The 24,413-nt window shown below is 36.0% G+C and overlaps 1 protein-coding gene across 1 annotated transcript; it reads right to left on the reverse strand.

Annotated features, from left to right (window-relative positions):
* Positions 1-15,895: 15,895 nt before the first annotated feature.
* LOC131523651 (solute carrier family 2, facilitated glucose transporter member 1) lies at positions 15,896-21,416 on the reverse strand. The gene is made up of 10 exons (XM_058750218.1): positions 21,402-21,416; positions 21,114-21,212; positions 20,305-20,465; positions 19,424-19,664; positions 19,139-19,301; positions 18,831-19,015; positions 16,968-17,072; positions 16,484-16,585; positions 16,184-16,387; positions 15,896-16,075 (listed from the first exon to the last, which is right to left on the reverse strand). The coding sequence occupies exons 1-10, from the start codon at positions 21,414-21,416 to the stop codon at positions 15,896-15,898; spliced, it is 1,455 nt and encodes a 484-aa protein (XP_058606201.1).
* Between the last annotated feature and the right edge of the window lie 2,997 nt (positions 21,417-24,413).

A 24,413-nucleotide genomic window follows, 5' to 3' on the forward strand; every position in this document is an offset into this window, starting at 1 on the left:
CTCCAAGCTGGACCTGCGGAGCGCGTATAACCTTGTTCGCATCCAGGTGGGCGACGAGTGGAAGACTGCATTCATCACCCCCTCTGGCCACTACGAATATCGGGTCATGCCGTATGGCCTTTCCAACTCACCGTCCGTCTTCCAGTGCTTCATGAACGAGGTGTTCCGGGAGTTCCTCCATCAGTTCGTGATTGTCTACATCAACGACATACTTATATACTCCCGGAACCTGGCTGAACATCGCCACCACGTGATGCAGGTCCTTCAGCATCTCAGAGTTCACCATCTCTATCTGAAGTTGGAGAAATGTGAGTTCCATCGCTCCACTGTACAGTTCCTCGGCTACAACATCAGCCCCGAAGGTATCCAAATGGACCAGGGGAAGGTTAAAACCATTCAGGAGTGGCCACTTCCACAGTCAGTGAAGGAACTGCAGCGATTCCTAGGATTTGCCAACTTCTATAGACATTTCATCCACCTGTTCAGTCGGCTCACAGCGCCTCTCACCTCCATGCTGCATGGCAAGCCCAAGTCTCTGTCCTGGAGCCCCGATGCCCACAAAGCCTTCCAGCAGCTCAAAGAAGCGTTCAGCACGACCCCCATCCTTCATCACCCGGATCCTCAAGTCCCCTTTGTGGTCGCCCATTACAATCATTTGAAGCGTAACATCAGTTCCAAAGGTCAGTTTCTCATTTTGAATGCGGCTGCCGCAACATCAGAGTCTATATCCGGACTATAAACTTTTATCCCAATACTTTCATTATTTAATGTTTGCAACACAGAAATGTAGCCTACTATGTAGACTGTTTGTAAAGCGGTTTCAAACATAAAGTTTATGATGAGCGCTGCTCTCTCTGGATCAGCGGCTGCGCGAAAGCAGGTTTAAATATTCCAATGTGATTTTTGATTTTTTTTAAAATGGTTTAATAGACATGGTCTCATCGACATCGAATAAGATTGAGTGTGTTTGAATCGAGATCGCGATCTTTTAATGAGTAATCCATATGAGCCTGTAGCCTATTTATTTTTGTGTGTCATAATTTGTACCAGACCTCAAAAGTTACCCGGGCCCGGGCAAAAACAGACAATGCAACCACTGACATTGTGTCTTAAATGCAAGTGGCTAAATATAAATTCAGATTGTTAAACTGTTCATGCAGTCATCCTGCCTCCATCGAGTCTTGCAGGTAAGGAAGCAGAAAGATTGTGTGATAATTATTACAGCAGTGCTGATATATGGCTATATCACACTCTTGTGAATGTTACATTCCTTTTGAAGCTAATAATAATAAAGTGATGTAATTGTGTAATGATTTAATGTGTGTATTTTAACATGACAGAGTTATTGTCCTAATATACTCTTTTGTTCCTGAATGATCCAGTGCTTTTGAACAAATCAGTTAGGTAGATGATTCAGTGACTCATTTTCTAGGGATTATTGCCAATTTGATTGCACAGATACTATTTAAACTAATCAGAGCTAGACAATGACATCTCTGAATTCAATAATGAAATGCCTTTAACTGAAAATTGAGTGTTTAATCTTATCATTATACATTACTCACACTCTATCCTCCAATTTGATACTGTTAAGTGCTTTGACACAATCTGTATTGTTAAAAGCGCTATATAATATGCTCAACAGCATAGCATCCTGTGTGATTGGTTATAATGCGCAGAGCTGTAAAAGGCCTCTGTATATGGCTCAGCGCCAGCCAGCAAAGGCAGATTTGAATTTAACAGCTGATGATATGAGGCGCTGAATGATTGAATCATACTGGTGTGATTGTATCAAATATAGAAAATATTATTCGGCTATTTTTTTTTTTTTTGTCTTTTGGAAGCTATATTCAAAATCCACTTGGCTCAAAAATCTGAAAACTTTGAATGGGCATGACGCCTCTGATTAATATAATCATTTTAGTTATCTGGCTACACTAGATGTGCCATAACTGCTGAAGCAAACCATGAAAGCTTTAATGGGGAGGCACAGGATGTGACATCACTATGACATCACTCAGTACCTTTATAGTGTTTACAATACCACATGCAGTATTAAAATTCAGCTTGGTTAGGTATAGCAATAGTGTAGCATTCTCCCTAACACCGTGTCCTAACTATGGAAGGCCAAAAGGGTCAAAAACACATGAATTTTAAAGGCGTATTTCACGTGTATTTAACACGTATTTAATGCATTAACAACACCCATTTTAACGCGTGAAAAATCAGCATGTTAAATACATGTGAACGTGAAGTAGGTGTTAAATACGCGTGAAATACCTTTAAAAATCAGTTTGACTGGGTCAGTGTCATTGGCTGCTGAAGACTTGGGTCAAACCATTTAATAATAATAATAATAATAATAATAATAATACATTTTATTTAAAGGCGCCTTTCAAAGCACCCAAGGACACCGTACATTAAAATGATAACATAACACAAAATCCTGACGGCAATACAGCAAATAACAATTATAACAATAAATCATTTAAAATTTATCAGAAAAAGCTGATCTGAACAGGTAAGTTTTAAGACATGATTTAAAAGTGGTCAGGCAGTCACTTTCTCGAATAGATTGTGGAAGAGAATTCCAGAGATTAGGAGCAGCACGACTGAAAGCCCTAGACCCCATAGTGGCTAGACGAACAGAAGGTACAACAAGGGAAACAGATGATGAAGATCTGAGAGTACGTTTCGGAATGTAAATATGAAGCAAATCAGCAAGATAAGGTGGAGCAGAACTATGAAGAGCTTTGAAAGTGAGTAATAAAATCTTGTACTCTATGCGATATTTAACAGGTAGCCAGTGAAGGTAGTAGAGAACTGGAGTGATATGCTCGGTGGAAGAGGTTCTAGTAATTATACGGGCAGCTGAATTCTGGACCAATTGAAGCTTATGAAGAAGTTTATGGGGTAGCCCAAAAAGAAGGGAGTTACAATAATCAATGCGTGAGGTAACTAGAGCATGTACAAGAGTAGCTGTTGAATTTGGTGTGAGGAATGGACGAAGACGACTAATGTTCCGTAAATGAAAATATGCAGACCGAGTGATATTGTTCACATGCTTTCCAAAAGATAAAGTACTGTCGAGGACGACACCCAGACTTTTAACCTGAGTAGATGAGCAGATTATAGAGTTATCAATAGAGAGAGAAAAATTATTGGACTTTGATAAGTTAGATTTTGTACCAACAAGGAGAACTTCAGTTTTATCAGTATTTAGCTTAAGAAAATTACGTGAAAACCAGGATTTAATCTCTTCTAAGCAACCTAAAAGAGAGGAAGAAAGAAGGGTAGAATTTGGTTTAGAGGACAAATAGAGCTGGGTGTCGTCAGCATAGCAATGAAAATTAATGCCATATTTCCTAAAAATGTGACCAAGGGGTAGTAGATAAATAATAAATAAAACAGGGCCTAAAACAGAGCCTTGAGGGACACCAGTTGTAACAGGTGAAATGTAAGATTTGAAATTTTTAAGTTGAATAAACTGATTGCGCCCAGAAAGATAGGATCTGAACCAACTAAGAGGGACGCCAGTAATACCTATGGAGTGGAGTCTATCTAGGAGAACTTGATGAGAAATTGTATCAAAAGCTGCGCTTAAATCGAGTAGAATAAGTATAGTTAAAAGTCCAGAGTCGGCTGACATCAGCAAATCATTAACAACTTTAACCATGGCTGTCTCTGTACTATGCAAAGGGCGGAAACCGGATTGGAATTTTTCGAACAAACTATTTTTTAAAAGATGATAGTGAACCTGAGATGCAACAACTTTTTCCAGGATTTTTGAAAGAAAAGGTAAATTGGAAATTGGACGAAAGTTGGAAAAATTATTAGGGTCGGCTCCCTGTTTCTTAAGTCTTGGAGTAATAACAGCAACCTTAAAAGATGAAGGTACCACACCAGAGGTGAGAGACGAGTGTATGATATCAGTTACTATATCAGATAGAGAAGAAAAACAAGCTTTGACCAGGTGAGTAGGGAGTGGATCTAACAGGCAAGTGGAAGACTTGGATTGTTTGATAAGACCTGATATTTCATCAATAGTTGGAAGTTCAAAACTGTTAAGTAGACACAGAAGAGAATTGTGGGACGGTAAGTACAACAGATCAGATGTCGCATTATTTTGAAGAGTTAATTGTTGATGAATATTTTCAATTTTAGTAGTAAAAAAAGGTCATTAATTTATCACATAGATCACTAGAGTATAGATGAGAAGGAAGGGTATCAGGTGGACGTAGGATAGTATTTACTGTATTAAACAAGGACCTTGTATTCCCTTCATCTATCCCAATTATATTCGAATAGTAATCAGATTTAGCAGTTAAAAGAGCACTCTTATAAGAGAGCATATGATCTGTGTACATATCTTTATGAACATTAAGTCCAGTTTTAGTGTATAAACGTTCCAAGCGACGCCCCTTAGTTTTAAGCTGTCTCAGTTCTGGTGTAAACCAAGGTGCAGAATGGGTAAAATAAACAGACCGAGTTTTTAAAGGTGCAAGTGTATCAAGCACACTATGCAATCCCTCGTTATAATAGGAAACCAAGTCATCCAAAGTAGAGAAAACATTGCTCCTGAAGAAATTGTCCAGTCCATCAGAAAGAGCAGATAAATCGATGTTCTTGATATTACGAAAATGAAATGGAACTACCCATATTGTTTTTTTCAACCATTAAGTTAACACTGAATGATATTAACTTATGATCTGATATGGGCAGGACTGAAGCATGACAATTAGAAGGTATTACACCAGAACAGCAAATAAGGTCAAGAATATGGCCTTTACAATGAGTTGGAAAATCAACGAATTGCTGTATTCCAAAGCTATCAAGGCATGATATAAAATCCCTAGTGAGAATGTTGCTGACATTGTCCATGTGTATATTAAAATCACCCAGTATGATAACATTTTGAGATGTAGAACTCAGTAAAGTTAAAAATACAGAGAAATCATTTAAAAAACTAGTATTACTCCTTGGTGGACGATAAACTGTGGCTACAACAGTAGGGACAGGCCCATTAATTTGCAAAACAGTGGACTCAAATGATTCATACAGAGGCACTTTCATGGGAGAAACTTTCCACTTCTCATTATAAAGCATCGCAAGTCCTCCACCTCGGCCAGATGCACGAGGTTGACAGGTGTAAACAAAGCCAGGAGGGACAGATTGATTAAGCTGCGAAAAATCATGAGATTGTTGCCATGTTTCAGTAAGACAAAGAAAGTCAAACTTACTATCATTCAGAAGATCATAAATAAGAGGTCCTTTTTTTGTTAAGGAACGAATATTGAATAAACCAAAAGTAAGATCAGTCATACCGGATTTGATGCTAGTTGTCCTGGAGATGTTGGCCAATACACTGTGATCAACAGTCCGTATTGACCTCTTTGGCGGGCGCTGAGTGGATGACCAAAGCGATCGTATTGGGCCGGTGTCATCGTAGATATAATTCCGTCGTGACCCACGATGGATGTACTTCTGCTGAGGATAGTAGATAATATCCTGGTGAGATTGAAGGGTTGGTGGTGGTTCGATGACACGGAATCTCAGTGAAAAGAGTTCCGCTGCAGTATATTGGAGAATCGATGTCACTGGATGAAAAATTAAATAAAATATAATCCACATGAGAAGTCGGCTGATCCGCATTGTTGAATGCAAACTCCAAGGAATCTCTGAGAAGAAGGGACGTTGTCGAAGGCCACGGTAGGTAACGTTAGTATCGGGTTAATCTATGAGGTGAAGGTTAAGAATCACCAAGCTGCTGATTCCCAGAGCGTCGAAAATATTCGGCAGTGTCGGTTCAATCAGTCAGGAACAAGTGAACTTTTATGTTAAAATGACAGTTACAAGCCAGGTCTGAGATAACTGTGAAAACAGAGCATCATCAGAGGTCGTGTTTGGGAACAAGTTGACCAGTCAGTAGAGATCGCTGAGTCACAGATTTCTTATTAGGTAAAACGGTCCTTTGATCCTTATAGTTAAAACAACCAAGAAAGCAACAATAATCAAATATTTAAAATAAACAAAACAAACTAAAGCCATCAAGGAGCAGCGGCAGCAGTACGCGCCAGCGTTCACTCCTTCTACTCACTCCGTATTGATAAACACAACATTTATGTGAGCTTAGGGGGGTGTACCATTCATAGACCATTTAACATGCTATAGATCAGTTTATTCAGTCTAATTATTTTGTCTTATGTCTTTTTTCCCCTTTTCTTTTTGTGTATAGCTTATAGAAATACTATATTTAAATTGCTGTTTATACATAATACATAAAAATAATATTTCCTCATTTTTCTCCACTCATGCTTTTTTTGTAAATAAACACATTAGTGGACCTCTTCACAAAAAATAAATAAAATAAAAATAAAATAAAATCAGTCAACAATCCATTAACAACAACAACAACAAAAATATTGTTTTATTTTCTAATTACAATAGAACCAATTGACAGGAAGCTACTGTAGCAAAATATTAATTACCGTTTGCAATGCATCAATAGCAGGACTTCCAACAGGTCCTGCAAGAATGTCCACAGCTTGCAGTTGTTGCATCTGTACCTGGGTTGGACTGAATTTGTTTTTACCTCCACTGTAACTGATTTAACCACAAAATGTTCATGTTTTGATGATAACTTATGTTTGATCACTGTTAAAACTAGAATGTCCTGTTGTTAATGCGTTAAATACTTGTTAAATACGCGTTAAAATTCACGTGTTTTTGGCCCTTTTGGCCTTCCATACAATAGGTGCGTTTACATGTACACTTTTTTGTCATTCCGATTAAAATCATTCCGATTGAAAGATTCGATGAACTGTTTACATGAGACGTTATCTAATCCGATATGGTGTTTACATGTGCCTGTGCTTTCGATTTTAGGATATGCTAATAGCCTACAGTGACAACAAAAACAAGTCACCAGAGGAAAAAACGCCCATATTTACGTTAATATTTTTAATATCTGTTTGCACTTGCTTAGAATAAACGGTTAATATTTGAATCCCTTGCGTTCATTCGAGCGCTCAGTCATATGGCCAGAACGCGATCATAGAAATCATATGTCCCTCTGTAATGCAGCTGAGATTAATTGTACTCTGATACTACAAAGTTGTACTGTACTTAAATGGAACAAATACACGATTTCTTACCAAGAGTTGCTGAACAATGAATCAAAGGAGCATTGCTTTATCACAATCGTGTTTTCGTACAACATTCATGGCGTGAGCACGTAAATTCAAGCAGATCGGAAATTATGAATCTGTCATCTATACAAATACAAATGACAAAGGCAACTTTTGGTCAAGTTGTTTATTTTCATTGAGCTACTTTCACTATCATCACTGTGTTGTTTCTAAGCTGAAAAGCTGAAAGAAAATTGCGCTTCATTTCAGATCTGTTTTTCACTCCGGACATGAGAGCAGATAGTCCGTCACACAGCAAGCGTTCTCCTTTCTAATGTGTTTTTAACTGTATAATGGAAATTTTAACTTTATACCTCCACTATTACCCAGTCTCTACTGTAGTGTCGGAGTCCCCAAATCACAGAATGTACCGTTGCCGACATCATCACGTTCACGTTCTGACGACCCGACCTCTGGACGTGATGACGTAGACGCAAAGTAATCGGTTTAAAGTGTTTACATGGCAGGATTTTAATTTTGTTCGGTTTATAGAAAGGTTTATCCCACCCCTCTCAAACCGATTACAATTTCATTCGGTTTGGGCATTTTTATTCCGATTGAGGTGTTTATATGGAGCATTTTCATTCGGATTGGACTTTTAAACCGATTACAATGCTCCATGTAAACGCGCCTAATGTGGGTGTCCACACTAGACGCCACGCGACACGACAGAATTGATCAAATATCACAGCCAATCAGAAGCGTGTGTGGACGGGCTCTCTCTGAAAGACAAAAACTCGGATTAACATGGAAAATATACCTTTTATCGCGTGTCACGTCGCGTCGCGTCGTGTGTAGTTAGGGTTAGGGTTAGTGCAGTCTAGTGCATCGGATATATAAACTCTTCCTTCTATGAAAAAACTCGTTCTTGTACATCTTCAGAAAAATAATAAACACCTTCAGAAACCTCCACTTTATGCCTACTACTTCTTTAGCACAACATACAGAGCCTTTACTTTAATGAGAAGTTGACATCATGTCATGTATAACAAATATATAATAATAAATACTACATAATAAAAAAAAATGCTGATGCCTAAATAGGGTATGAGCAAAAATTATGAATGAATGACAGTAATTTTAACTCATGATAGGTCATAAGTTGCAGAACACTTCAGAGACTGGTGTTCATTTTCTCAATGGTTTAACAGAAAGCGATTCAAATCAAAAATTGATTTTATTAGAATTTAAAGAGAATTGACTTCTCTTTAACGTAAAGGTTCCATGAGGTGACTCTCATGTGACTCTGTTTGATGTAAGGTTACAATCACACGGTCTGTGAATCACTACTCTTGTAATATACTGTAAATGTTAGCCTTTAGCACCATCTGCTGGATTCATGTCCTATTGTGGCTCAACCATTACTGTGTTGTTCAGTGTGCAATGTCTTTTCTGTGGCTTTGTTTTGATTGATGGAGCAAAAAGAGACAATTTAATTGCTTATATTATGTGTATTAAATGCAAATCACTAAATATTATTTCTGAATATTTAACTGTTTGTGCTCACATACTACCTCCATCGAGTGTGTGTGTGATATTCATAAATACAGCAGTGAAGTTATGGGCATAATACGCTATAGTGAATGTGATATTGCTTCGATAATAATAAAGCAATTCTGTGTGTGCAATGTAACAGAGCAAATCAGTTAAGTAAATGATTCAGTGGCTCATTCATAAAAACAGTTGTTGCCATGAATCTTGCAGAAAGAGTCATAACCATTTTTTCTTTCTTTTATTAACTGATATTAATTGATTTTTTAAATAATTTGGAAGCTAGTGGTCACAGTTATTATATGGCATTTTGTGGCTTAAACACTGCAAAGTCATATTGTGAAATTTTATGCATGCAGATTATCTAAAGATCACTACATGTATGGTGGAGTTGCAAACAAACATTTGAACATCATTTCAGCAAAATGTCATTATCATTATTAACACCTGTCATAGCAGCTGTTCTGTGTTCAGGGAGCGTGAACATTTGAGGTTTTTGTACAGCAGCACAGTCAGTCTGTGTCACTGTGTTCACTCACTGCACAGAAATACACACCACTGTCATCAGGCTGCAGCTTCTTCACTGTGAAAGACCCTCTCTCAGCTACAGTCTTTTCAGCTGAGTATTTTTTATCAGAAAATTCACCAAACTCTGGGTTGTTGCTTGTCGTTATAAAAGCAATGAGTCTCATTGTTTCTCCCTGTCGTTGTCGAAACCAATACTGGTAGTTATAGCCTATACCCTTAGTATGACTGCAGTCCATTACTGCAGAGGCACCCTGTGGAACCCATAATCTTGGCGTCTGTGTAACATCACTGGATTCTGCAAAATAATAATAGAATTAGTTGGATTTGTTTTACAATCAAGTCCAAAACAATAAAATACAGTATGAACTTAAAGATATCCTACCTGAAATATGCTGCAGAATGATCAGTTTGATGATTATTAGTATAATCATGTTAGTTCTTTGACTAGATCTGCTATACATGCAGAAGGAAACTGTAAACGTTTTAATGGGGAAGCACACGATGTGACATCACTATGACATCACTTTGTCTCTAGTGTTTTTGCAGGATAGACTAATGATGTCTTTAGAAAATACTGCCATGCACAGTATTGAAATTCAAGTGCAGTTTTAGTGTAGTTAGTTAGTTTAGTTTATTGTCCTTTCGGAAATATCTGTGGCAACTCCTTAGTGATCAACAACAACAATAATTAACAAATACAAACATCAACCGGTTACAACATATTACAAATAAATACAACCAGCATCAGACAACATCCCTCTCATAACAACAGAATCCCTGCCATGGATTTATGACAATATTAATATATTTGTTCTTGGCAGGCAATATCTGTTATGTGTGCTGCTGCACAGCAAGTAACGACTTGTAACTACAAGTAAACACACACACATGCTTCTGAGAGCATGTCACATGTCACAGTGGTTCTCAACTTTGGCTATTAAGGACCTTTTTTTTCTTTTCTGCATAATTTATCTTCAACCTTGAGCAAACTCACCTGTCTGTAACTTGATGATATGTCACCAGTTAAAGAATGGTACATGAGACTGGTGTTCATTTTGTTAATGGTTTAAACAGGAAGTTAATAAAAAAAAAAAAAAAAAAAGTTAGTTTGAATTGAAAGACTTTAGGCTTCCAAAACCTGAGCAATGTGAGCTACTTCTCCTGTAATATACTGCAAATATTAGCCTTTGCCACCATCTGCTGGATTCATGTTCTATTGTGGCTCAACCCTGCAACGGCTTCTGTTATGGCTTTGCTTGACACTGATTTCATTTACGGAGCAAATACAGACAACAATACTGCTAATACTGTGTCTTAAATGTCAGTCACTAAATATTAATTCAGATTATGAAACTGTTCATGCAGTCATGCTGCCTCCATTGAGTCCTGCAGGTAAGGAGGCAGCAAGACTGTGTGATATTCATTACAGCAGTGCTGATATATGGCCATAACACACTCTTGTGAATGTAATGTTTTTTTTTTTTTAATAATAATCATAAAGCAATTCTGCATGTAATGAAACAGAACAAACCAGTTAAGTAAATGATTCAGTGACACATTCATAAAAATGTTGCCGTGAATTTTGCTAAAGGAGTCACTACCAGATAATTATTATTATTTTTTTTTTTGGTAATAATAAGCATGAACTGATATTAATTGCTTTTTAGTTATTTTTAATATAATTTGGAAGCTAGTGGTAATAATCATTATATGGCATTTTGTGGATTAAACACCGCAAAGTCATATTGTGAAATTTTATGCAGATTTTCTAAAGATCTCTACATGTATGGTGGGTTGCAACAAACACATATTTGAATATAATTTCAGAAAAAATGTCATTATCATTATTAACACCTGTCATAGCAGCTGTTCTGTGTTTAGGGAGCGTGAACATTTGAGGTTTTTGTACAGCAGCACAGTCAGTCTGTGTCACTGTGTTCACTCACTGCACAGAAATACACACCACTGTCATCAGGCTGCAGCTTCTTCACTGTGAAAGACCCTCTCTCAGCTACAGTCTTTTCAGCTGAGTATTTATCTTCAGAAAATTCACCAAAGTCTGGCGGGCCATTTTTATTTGTAAAAGCAATGAGTTTCATTGTTTCTCCCTGTCGTTGCCGAAACCAATACATGTAGAAATAGTCTGCACCCTTAGTATGACTGCAGTCCATTACTGCAGATGCACCCTGTTCAACCCATAATCTTGGCGTCTGAGTAACATCACTGGATTCTGCAAAATAATAATAGAATTAGTTGGATTTGTTTTACAATCAAGTCCAAAAAATAATAATAATATGCAGTATGAACTTAAAGATATCCTACCTGAAATATGCTGCAGAATGATCAGTTTGATGATTATTAGTATAATCATGTTAGTTCTTTGACTAGATCTGCTATACATGCAGAAGGAAACTGTAAACGTTTTAATGGGGAAGCACACGATGTGACATCACTATGACATCACTTTGTCTCTAGTGTTTTTGCAGGATAGACTAATGATGTCTTTAGAAAATACTGCCATGCACAGTATTGAAATTCAAGTGTAGTTTTAGCATGTTAATGGATTCATATATCTGTTCTTGGCAGGCAGGATCTGCTGTGCGCTGCTGCATAGCAAGTAGGACTTGCAACTGCAAATAGATACACAGACGCACTGCTGTAAGCATGTCATACAGTGGTTCTCAACAGAGTTTATCTTCAACCTTGACCAAACTCACCTGTCTGTAACTTGATGATAAGTCACGAGTTAAAAAGCAGTAGCCTACATGAGACTGGTGTTCATTTTGTTAATGGTTTAAATAGCAAGAAAAGGCAATGAAAAAAAAAAAGTTTGATTGAACTGAAAGAGAATTGATCTAAGGCACCAAAAACCTGATGAATGTGAGCTACTTCTATTTAAATATAAATGTTAGCATTTAGCACCATCTGCTGGATGCATGTCCTATTGTGGTTCAACCCTGACTGTGTTGTTAAGTGTTACAACAGCTTGTGCTATGGCTTTGTTTGATACTGTTTTCACAGATGGAGCAAAAACAGACAACAATACTATTAATATCGTGTCTTAAATGCAAGTCACTAAATATTAATTCTGATTGTTAAACTGTTCATGCAGTCATGCTGCCTCCATTGAGTCCTGCAGGTAAGGAGGCAGCAAGATTGAGTGATATTCATTACAGCAGTGCTGATATGGCCAGAATGCACTCATACGAATGTGATATTGCTTCAGTAACAATAATAATACAGCAATTCAGTTTATGTAACATAGAACAAATCAGTTTGAGTGACTCATTCATAAAAATGAATTATTATTTTTTGTAATGCTATTTATTAATTGATGATTTATTTATTTATTGGAAGCTGGTGGTCACAGTCATTATATGGCAGTTTTATGGAATTGTATGCAGATTATCTAAAGATCACTACATGTATGGTGGAGTTGCAAACCAGCATTTGAACATCATTTCAGCAAAATGTCATTATCATTATTAACACCTGTCATAGCAGCTGTTCTGTGTTCAGGGAGCGTGAACATTTGAGGTTTTTGTACAGCAGCACAGTCAGTCTGTGTCACTGTGTTCACTCACTGCACAGAAATACACACCACTGTCATCAGGCTGCAGCTTCTTCACTGTGAAAGACCCTCTCTCAGCTACAGTCTTTTCAGCTGAGTATTTATCTTCAGAAAATTCACCAAAGTCTGCCGGGTTGTCTTTCATTGTAAAAGCAATGAGTCTCATTGTTTCTCCCTGCCGCTGTCGAAACCAATACATGTAGAAATAGAGTGCGCCTTTAGTATGACTGCAGTCCATTACTGCAGATTCACCCTGTGGAAGCCTTAATATTGGCGTCTGTGTAACATCACTGGATTCTGCAAAGTAATAATATAATGAGTTAGATTTGTTTTTCTGTTAAGTCCAAAAGAGTAATAAACAATATGAACTTAATGAAATCCTACCTGAAATATGCTGCAGAATTATCAGTTTGATTATTATTAGTATAATCATGTTAGTTCTTTGGTTAGACTAAACATGGCGTAAATGCAGAAACTGTCAAGGCTTTAATGGGGAAGCACAGGATGTGACATCACTATGACATTCAACTGTGTTAGGCATAGCATTCCATTACACTTAGCATTATTTGTCAATCAAGTTTCAATTTTTTTTAGCATGTTTATTGTTATGACAATGTTAATGTATTTGGTCTTGGCAGGCTAGATCTGCTGCATAGCAAGTAAGGACTTGTAACTACCAATAGATACAGAGACACGCTTGGAACATGTCACACAGTGGTTCTCAACTCTGGCCATCAAGGTCCACTTTCTTGCAGAGTTTATCTTTAACCTTGAAGACCCAAAATCACTGGCCTGTAACTTTCTCGTCATCCCGAAGACCTTGATTAGCTTGTTCAGGTGTGTTTGAACAAGCTAATTTTTAAGGATTAGAGATTGATTCTTGTTTGATACTCCTTTTAGTTTTGTGTTTAAATTTGATCTCTTCGCACACTCAGTCAGATATCTAAACATTTCGCTTGTACTAAGTAGCAGTGTTGTGCAAATGCTCCATTCACAAAGCATCATCTTTAAATGTGACCAGATTGGGTACTGTAGACAAGAATATTGAGAAATGGGAGTCTGCTGTCCAACAATTGCTGTTCAATGTTGCAAAATTCTACAATAGATCATGAGCTCCCCCTATCTTTTTATTTTAAAATTACAAGTGTTTTCAGCTGTAGGGAAAATGAATTGCAAGGAATAAATAAATAGCACACTACCATACTGCATGTCATTTCTGCATAATGCAGTATTTTCTGTATACATGAAATACCTTGATCGAGTTTTGATGATGTATTTTCCCCAAATATGCAGTAAGCTAGAGCATACATACATTATATCCACTTCCTCCCGGATATGAGCTGGCTGGGATTTTTGGTTTTGTTTTCCTATTGTTTTCATACTTGCTAATGGTAATAACTGAAAAATAGCATGCAGGCATGATACGTAATCAGCCAATCATGGTGTGTGCAATGCAAATTCACAAACATAATTTACGAGGACTGTATAGAGCACCTCAAGAGCAAAACAAACCCAAAACCCGGTCATTTTAGGCAATTTAGAAATCCCGGCCAGGGTATATCCAGGAAAAGAAGACATATGGTCACCCTAAGTATACCCGATGAAGCAGCACACAAAGTGTGTCCCATAATGCAATGTGCTTGACAACTGAACTAGTAATATTAGGCACAACTCTTTGTTATATGTGACATTTTATATACAGTACGGTACATAAATGGTTATACAGTAGGGTTGACAAAAAGACATGACAACATGACAACATGACAACATGACAACGTGACAACATCGTCAACCAAAAATGTCCAGATGCTTAGTTTTGAAAAGAATCTGATCAGTTTGTTTTATAATTTTAAACATCTCCTTTTTGTGATCTGTTTACTTGAGAAGTGCACTTATGCTTTTTATCTTAAGAATATATTATTGCCATTTCATGTGTAAGCCAAAATACTGGCCCTCCAAGTGACATGTATATATATAGTTACTAATAAAACAAATATATATATATATATATATATATATATATATATGTATATTTGTTTTATTAGTAACTGGCAGCTGTCATTAGATTAAATATGTCTGGTGATTGTCTGCATATTTTAATTAGATAATTAGTTATAACAAGCGCAAATGAGTAAGTGACAGAATCTCCTCACGAAAGCTGACAGTTTCAAACGGTTCTCATTACTGGACTATGAAGGACTGTTAAGAAACGCTGCTGTATTTTACAGGTCTACTTAATTGAGCTGTAAAACTCTGTGGCTTCTTTCGAGTGCATTTAATTTTTCCACCGTGAAGAGTGTGTTTGTTCTAATATTTGTTTTTAATGGGTTCTGCTAACGAGAAACTCGCTCTGTTCTTGTAATCTTGTAATTACCTTGTTATAGACAACATGAAACAAGAAAGCAATTCCAAGATTTTCCTTGGAGTTCACAAGATGTCCACGATGTCATGTCCTCAATATTCTCTTTTACAAAGGCTGTTATGAAATTCACCTTCATTCATCAGTTTGTAGGGACTCTGGATGTTTCCAATTTTGTTAAGAAAGAAAGAAAGAAAATAAAAGGAAAACAATGAGAGAGGCAAATTAGAGCAACGTGTAGCACGTCTTGTTAAAGTGGAACGAAATGCTGTAATGCTACATCTTTTATTTCATGTTTACAATTATATTCACATGTTCTTTCAACATTTAAATGAGAAAAGAATTAAGGAAAAATTAAGCATATTGCAAATGTCTCAGGGAATGCATATACAGTGAAAACATGTTACATGGTTTTCCTTACAAATAACTATGAAAAAGTTTCACTGTCAATATACCTGTCAAGGTCGTCAGTCAAATTGTTTGGTAGTATGGTTTCTTAAACTTGGCTTTCAGCTTCTACCGTAGATGTCTGGCAAGACAAACCAATGTGAGATTTCACAGTGTGATAAAATCTTGCAAAGGTTATGTTTTCTATGAGGACGTCTACAAGGTTGTCCTTTTTCAAAATAAATGTTGAAGGTTAACATTTTTATGAGCTATTCTATGCAGGGTCCTGCATACTTCATTGGTTGTGTAAACACCAGTTGCATTTGAGTTGATCACTGTTTAAGGTCTTGTGAACCCTAAAGCAGAGAGTGATCAGGTAAATGTGTTAAATGTGGTCTTGTTATGTAGTGGAATGCCCTCGGCCCCTCTGAACTCAGCCGCAATGTCATCAAAAGTGCGTCCCTTGGTCTCAGGAAGACGAAACATGGTGTAGGTGAAGGCAATCAAGGCCATACACATGAAGAGGAGGTAAACATAGGCCCCACACATTTTCTGCAAACAAGAATTTGATGAATTAAAGGTACATGCTTTTAAAGTGAACTATTATACCATATAAATGTTCAAAACAGATCTTGTGCTAAAAATAAGAGACACACATACCAGAAGAGGTGGAAAGAGCAGTGCTAGTAAAAACTTCCCTCCCCAGTTAAGCATACTAGTGAAGGCCATAGCAATGGGACGTGCTGACTGGTCAAAAAGCTCAGCGGCAATGAACCAAGAGATTGGCCCAGGCCCCACTTCATAAGATGAGATCAAGAAGAAAATCGCCAGCACCTGAATATTGCGGATGTCTGGAACTATGGCCTGAAACGAGAAAAGAGAGAAGAGAGGATATGTAGAAAAGAGTCAAGAATTTTGACCTAATTTCTGGAGTTTAAAAAAAACAATCTTCATCCTCACCAGTACTGAATATGTGATGGTCATAAGTAGGTTGCAGAGCGCTAGTGACAGAAATCCAGCAAGCAACAGTTTCCTGCGTCCAGCTCTCTCCACCAAAAAGAACTTTGGAGAAGAGAGAGAGAGAAACTAAATGTCCAAGAAGTTTATTTTATTTTTTAATTCAGTTACAAAAGTCTTGTAAAAGTACACAAAGTAACATTTTCCTCAATACAAAGAGAACCAAACAGCTATTTTGATGTACTTGAAAACTACACAGCCATATCACAGACTTAGAAATTGGTTTTATTATTCATAAAGTGGATACCCCACTCTTGGTGGAGCACCAGACATTTTTGTCATCTCAATCTGCCTCTTTTTTTATTTTAGCTGATAGTAGGCCAGTAAATCACTGTACAGGCCAGTAAGACATACATGCATACATACATACATAAATCCTTTGAACGCTGACTTGACTGAACATGAACATCATATAATGAATACTCACTGCTACTATGGTGAATGCCACATTAACGGCCCCCACCCCGAGTGTCAGATATTTGGCTTCATCAAAATTGGACTGGGCAAACATTTTTGTAGAATAATTAATGATCTGGAAGAAAAATAAGAGACATGGTAAAGCGTCATTTTTTTGCGTTTTGCTGTGCTTGTAAACCCATGGGAGAATCTTTATTCTTTGTCTTCAGAAATCTGTATTGTGAGAAAACATGACTATTAATCAGACACTGCTGTATTCATATATCATTAGAAAGAAAGCACATTCATCTTGTTATAACTTGAGATCAGACTCTTGATTTCCCCGTGCAGTAACTCAAAAGGTGTCAACGAAATCATGCACAAAAGTTGTGTGTAAGTCATGCCAAAAAATATCACTGATAATTGACAAGTTTTACATTTAATTATGACTAAGTTAAATAAAAATGTTCATTCATTTAGGCCAGAGGAGAAATATTAATTTGTTTCATAGTTGACAAAATATGTCACGCTTGACATAAATCAGCTTATTCTAACACAACTTCTGCATACATCTCAAAACTATCCAGAGCATCAACACATCTCACTGCCACCACTGGTCAACGATGGGATGTCTAGGGATGGCTAGAGGATAGGAAAATGTATGAATAATAAGAAAGCTGGGTAATGAATGTGCACTGTAGTGTATAGGGAGGGTGGAAGGCAGGAAAATGATTATAATGAACCTTAAATCCTAGAGGCTGGTGTACCTGGTAGGGGTGCTGGAATAGGAGGGGGTGGGGGGCTGTAGGGTGGGAATGTCTCCATAGGTGAAGTCCCTTTCTGCCCTCAGGAATGAGTGTAGCTAGTATCATCAATGGCAAAATTTTATCAATTATTATTATTATCATTAGTATTATTATTATCATTGTTAATTGTCTTATTGTTGATGGGATGAGTTGGAGGGGGAGGTGGGGAGTAGGAGGGAAGGGAAAATATGTTAAAGAAATGACTACCTTAAAACATTCAATACTACTAAATGAAATGTAATTCTGATTATTAGTTCCTCCTCTTGTTGTCTGTTGTCATATTTCTGTTTAATTTGTTCTGTCTCTTGTTGTATTATGTCAAATTGTATGAGTATATTTGTGTATTGTATGTACATGGGAAAAAAGCAATAATAAATAAATAAAGCACTACAGAAATAAAGATGACTTGATTTGAATGACTTAAATGCAGTGTTGGGGGTAATGCATTACAAGTAATGCGAGTTATGTAATCAGATTACTTTTTTAGTGGAATAACTCATTACTTTTAAATTTACAATGAAATATCTGAGTTTTTTTGAACAAATAAGCAAGCTCAGCCCAGGTGACAAAAGCAACGCAAAAGTAGCGTAATGCATTACATTTCATAAAGAGTAACTAAGTACCACAATTATTTACTTTTTTATGGAGTAATGTAATATTTTAATGTATTACTTTTTAAAAGTACCTTTCCCCAACACTTCTCCAAACCTATCCACTGAATTGTCATTTCCATCTTACGCCGTGTCTACACCGGACGCAACAGCTAAAGTCTGTGTACACTGGACGCGACAAAGTGACCGTTAAAAATGATTTGAACTTTGGGTCAGTACACCATAAATAGAACAAGGCATCAGTTTACTGTCGGGGATTTGTCGTGTCACGCCGCATCCAGTGTAGACAGTGTCACTGATTATAATCGGTTCTATTGTATTTTGTTGCACCACTCGTGTCCAGTGTAGACACAGTGTTCCTCATGGATATCTCTATATAGCCTAGAAAAATAAATTGCATTTTGAAATATGTTCAAGTTTAGACCAAATATCGCAATGATGGACATTCAGGCATGATTTTTCAATCAAAACACCAACCGCATTGAATCCAGATAACTGGCTGCCCAAGTTTATGATAAGCACAAGTATTATCGGCTGCCTGTAGCGTCGCTTCCTGAGGAATTCTCTCACAGTCACTCCTGTTTCACTGTGGGCTGCTTCCTCTCTCATCTCCTCCATTTCTTTCATCACCATCTCTGGATTTCCCCGAAGTCTTCTAAGGGCTGTAATGGAAAGAAAGATAGTGGATCGAACTCCTTATCACACTATAGGTTTTACAAGTTTACTTCTGTTCTAAGTGAGTCATAAGTCAACATTCTATCCCTAAATAATGGCCATTAACTCACCTGCCTCTGCTTCTTTTTCTTTGCCCCTGTTGATGAAGAGGTAGCGTGGGCTTTCAGGGCAAAAAGGAAGGCTCATATACTGGAGCGTTGCAGGAATAAGGGACAGAGACAACATCAGGGACCAGTATTTCTCCGTGCCCAATACCGTTTCCAAGCCCGCCACCTGAGATATACACACAACAAACCATCAGGCTTGCACCGATGAGATCCAGGCCTCAGTTATTTACGATTTACAGAACTATTAAAGACAAAGTTGGAAAAGGAATGAGAACAGGTGTGTCTCACCATGCCCAGCAGAATGCCTGAGGCGAAGGAGACCTGATTCAGAGTTGCAAAGGCACCGCGGAGATTTGTAGGTGAGACACCTTGGATGTACAGCGGGTTCAGGCTCATCACCAGCCCACAGAACAAGCCAAAGATCAGTCGACCCACAATAAGCACTTCAAATGAAGCTGTGACTTTGCTCATGAACATCAGAGAGGCACCCACCACGGATAAAGCATTCACTATCAGAATAGCATTACGCCTGCAAGGAAATGTATTGATAGAATTATTGGTCTCATTTTATATTAGGTGGCATTATGCACTTACATCAAAAAACAACATACCAAATAAACAAATAAATAAATACAATGTACACTTTTGCTGCTATTGAGGTGGGATACGGGTAAGGTTAGGGACAGGTTTGGTGGTATGGGTAGGTTTAAGGGTGGGTTAAGGTGTAAGGGATGGGTCAACAGTGTAATTATAAATGTAATTATATAAATTAATTACAGATGTAATTACATGCAGGTATTTTTTTTTAAATATAAGTACACTGTAAAAACATGTATATACACAAATAAGTGCATTGTATCAAATTATTAATTTAAATGTAAGTACATAGTAGTTAAAGCCATCTAATATGGGACCGAATTATTTCAAAATATTTCACTCACATACTGTATAACTGGGTGGGACACTTTTAGGAATAGGTGCTGTTTTCCAAAGTATTAATAAGCTATAATAATAATAATAATAATAATAATAATAATAATAATAATAATAAATACACCCCAAAAAGAATAAATAAATACATACATAAATACATACATGCATGTTAATGCACAATTGGCATTTTGTGAAAGTGGACTGGGCATCTGTGATATAAAAAAATATTTTCTCACCTTCCAAAGGTGTCAGCAAGACCTTTGACCCCCAGTGATCCAAGTAGTGCTCCAAAGTCCTTAATACTAACAGAGAGGGACCACAGGAATGTGAGACTGTGGTCTGGTATTGACTGATTGTGTCTGGATCTCCATGTCGTGTTGAAAAACTCCTCAATGACCTCAATGAAGAAAACCAAAATAATATTAATTATAAGCCACACATTGCTACATGCTCACACAAGCAGTTTGATGATAATAGATTAATGCACAACATAGCAAATTCCCACAGTCATACTTGTTTCAGAATAAAAACAAAAAACAAAAAAACTGTTGTGCATAAACATTAAATATAGCCATTTGGGTTTAAAAATACTGCATCTTAATTTGAGTCTGAGTAATGATAAACTGAGTCAATACTTTAATTTCAGACACTACATAATACATCAACAAACAAACAGCATACGTAATGCTAATGTGGGCAGAAACTCAGAGCAGCCTGCAATTTTAATACTTTACTCTGAAAGTGCATTTCACTTGCTTGAAAGACGTGACTAATATCTTGAGACCAGTCCCAATGTTTTCATAATGAAAAACCGGCCGGAGGGAACTGGACTATATCCACACACAGACGATAAATCAACACAAGCTAGACATCATAGCTACCTGTGCGCAAATATGAAGCCTTCCAAATCCAGCGCTGGCTGAAGAGAAATATTCTCTGACTTGGTAAAGTTTATTCAGTGTTTTATGAGGGCCCTGAGAAGTTTGTATGTAAACTGAGAAACCATGCTAACCAGCGCTTGGCCCCTAAAGTCAACTCTACTCACTCGGGCAGGGGCGTTGATGTTGCCTGTGTGGTATCCTATTTGGAGCGAGCCGAGCACCGCTGCCACAATGGAGGTCAGCAACGGGACGGTCAGCTGATTCTGGGTGCAAGGACTTGTTGCAGTTAATCAGTTCAACAGGGCAATCACATATGAGGCATATTCAGTGTTCAAGCTATCCAATTACATAAACTGTATAGCTATCTTGTATATTCACAACAATATGCAAACATTTTGTTTACAGTTTATGATGAAGGATGAAAGGATGGAATAACGGAGCTATGTACTAACCTCCTTTAAAGCCATTGGCCTTGAATGAATCTCAACACCTGAAATGAAGGGAAAAATATTTTTTCAAGAATTTATTCAATGCTTTATAAAATGGTAATAAATTGCCTTTGAAGACTGTTGAAACAATTTTATGTTGCTCAAGTGGTTGGTTAGTGTGCTGAAATATTATACAAGCTTAATTTAACTTCATGATATAGCTTCATTCACGCTCATCTTTAGTTATTTTAGTATCTTTGATATACTATTATAGTTTTTATATTTGTATAGTTTTCATAGTTTATATATTTTGAATTAGATTGTGTTATATTTTTTTAGATTATATTTAAATTTGTAATGATGAATAATTATTAATGCAAGAATTGTGGGTAATATTTTATGAATTGGCCATTTGTTAACCACTGATATGAATATTGGGAGATGTATCTGTATAGAGGATTAATAATTAACAATTATTAATTAAAAAATTATAAATTAATTAATTAAAATGATGAATTTTGGATGTTATTAATTTTAATGTTATATATCTGCTGAATAAATAAATAAATAATGGTTAAATTGTTATTCATTTTGTTATGTGTTTTTTGTCCTTATTGTCATTATTTATTTATTTATTAGTAATTTTAGTTACTTTTAATTTTTTTAAGGTTACTTTAGTACACTAAACCAAACAAAAATGAGAAATGTTGCTTTGACAACTAGGTGAACTTAACTTAACTTAACTTAACTTAACTTAACTTAACTTAACTTAACTTAACTTAACTTAACTTAACAACTATTTTTTTATTTTTTATTTTATTTTTTTAATGGTTTTAGTTTTGGTTAATTATAATAACCCTGCCCATCATGTGACATGTAACATGAGCATCGGAAGCACGGTGCAGTCAGTACAGTTTCAAACTATTCAAATTACTAATATCACTGTCCTTTATAACATATAGATGATGTTTTTTTTAGTTTTTTTTTTCAACAAAAATCCAGTGAACAATACTGACCAGTTCTCTTCTATAACAGAATGACATATCACTTACCGGTATATAACAGTCAGGAACAGTTGCCAACAGCTCTGCTCAGAAGTGTCTGACAGCGGCTCAAAAATGTCCTCACTGCTCCCTGGCACCTCTTGTGAATGTCTTGACTTCATCCATGAAATTACACCTCACTGTTCTCTAGCACCATCATAGACCGGCGTTCTGCAGAATGGCATCCATCTATCCCCAACTGTCTCTGAAACCCCCCACACCCAACCCATTCCCACAACTTCTCGTTTTCCTCCCCCTTCCACCTACACTGAGCCGTCCCTCACACCCCTGCACCTACCAGGACTCACACCACCGTCTCTGGGACCCCTGGGAGCCACGCTGAACTCACACTGGCCTGGTGAATTTGAGCTGGGTCTGATGGAATTGCAGCAATGAGCCTTTGCTGCTCAATGAGCTCTGGCCCTTTTACCAGGCCTGCATAAGGGATATTTTCCCATAGAATGCATTTGATTAATTGTTTTATCAGTATTACATTCAAATGCATTGTTAAGATAGATATCAACACTTAACACACAAACCTCAACAATTAACATAAATAATAACTACAATAAATAACTAACTCTTCATGACAAAACAACTACAGCATAAATAAAGTCAGATAATAATTAATAATTAATAATTAATAATTAATAAAATATGTTACACTAACCACATGCTACAATGCATGCAGGGAGTGTTATAATCAGCAATATTGTTTTGTTCAGAGAGACAGGATCTGTTAGTTGGGGTCTAACATGAGGTTTTATTCAAATAAAGTTAAATTTCATGAATGTGTCATTAAATTATTAAAATTAATAATTTAATTTAATTTAATTTAATTTAATTTAATTTAATTTATTTTAATTTAATTTAATTTAATTTAATTTAATTTAATTTAATTTAATTTAATTTAATTTAATTTAATTTAATTTAATTTAATTTAATTTAATTTAATTTAATTTAATTTAATTTAATTTAATTTAATTTAATTCAATTCAATTCAATTTAATTTAATTTAATTTAATCATTCAATGAAATAGAGACAAACTAATGGAATGTAAAAACCTGATCATATGACATTATAACTTACTAAATAGAAATCATTTTCAAAATGTTTTTCTATTTAAATCTGGAAAGTGGACTTTTAAAAAAAGTTTTATTTCAAACAAACAACTGCTAAAACAATTTCTAAGTCTCTAAATTTCTAAATCAAATAAAATTTGATTCATCACCATCAATCATGTTTAATTAAAACAAACAAACAAATAAATACGTTTATTTTAATATTCTTATATGCTGGATAACATGGATCATCAGGTTTTGTTGTTGCTAACATTGAAATTACAGTAAATTAATATAATATAATATAATATAATATAATATAATATAATATAATATAATATAATATAATATAATATAATATAATATAATATAACATAACATAACATAACATAACATAATATAATATAATATAATATAATAATTTCAAGTAATATAATTTGTAATTGCATGAAAATACATGTATGTATGTAAATACACTATATAAATATCATGATGTAGATAAAAATAAAACTAGCATTTTATTAGTGTTAAACTTTGGACTAAATTATGTGTGTGTGAATGCAAGATATTGTCAATGTTTGGCTCATATTGCTCAGTGCAAAGGGTTGACATGGTTCCATTTAGCATTGCTGCAGCCACTGCGTCACACTCAATAAGGAGAGCTGTATGATTAGTGCATATGTATTATCCTGTGTCTATGAGTGAGTCAGTCCAGGTCTAATGCATTTCACAGGAACATGCAATAATTCACAACCTTTAGGGTTCAGTTCAGTTTATGTGTGAGTGTTTGAATTGCTGTGCTTCATTTGCTTGCTTCAATATATGCAAATGTTTCAAAGCTGTTTTCAATTCAATGATGAGTATTTCAAATTTTAGCATCATTAAAGTACAAAATTAAATGCTGCAAAAGGAATGTTCTGTCAACAGTGTC

Source organism: Onychostoma macrolepis, chromosome 17, assembly GCF_012432095.1.
Source record: "Onychostoma macrolepis isolate SWU-2019 chromosome 17, ASM1243209v1, whole genome shotgun sequence".
NCBI lineage: Eukaryota > Metazoa > Chordata > Actinopteri > Cypriniformes > Cyprinidae > Onychostoma > Onychostoma macrolepis.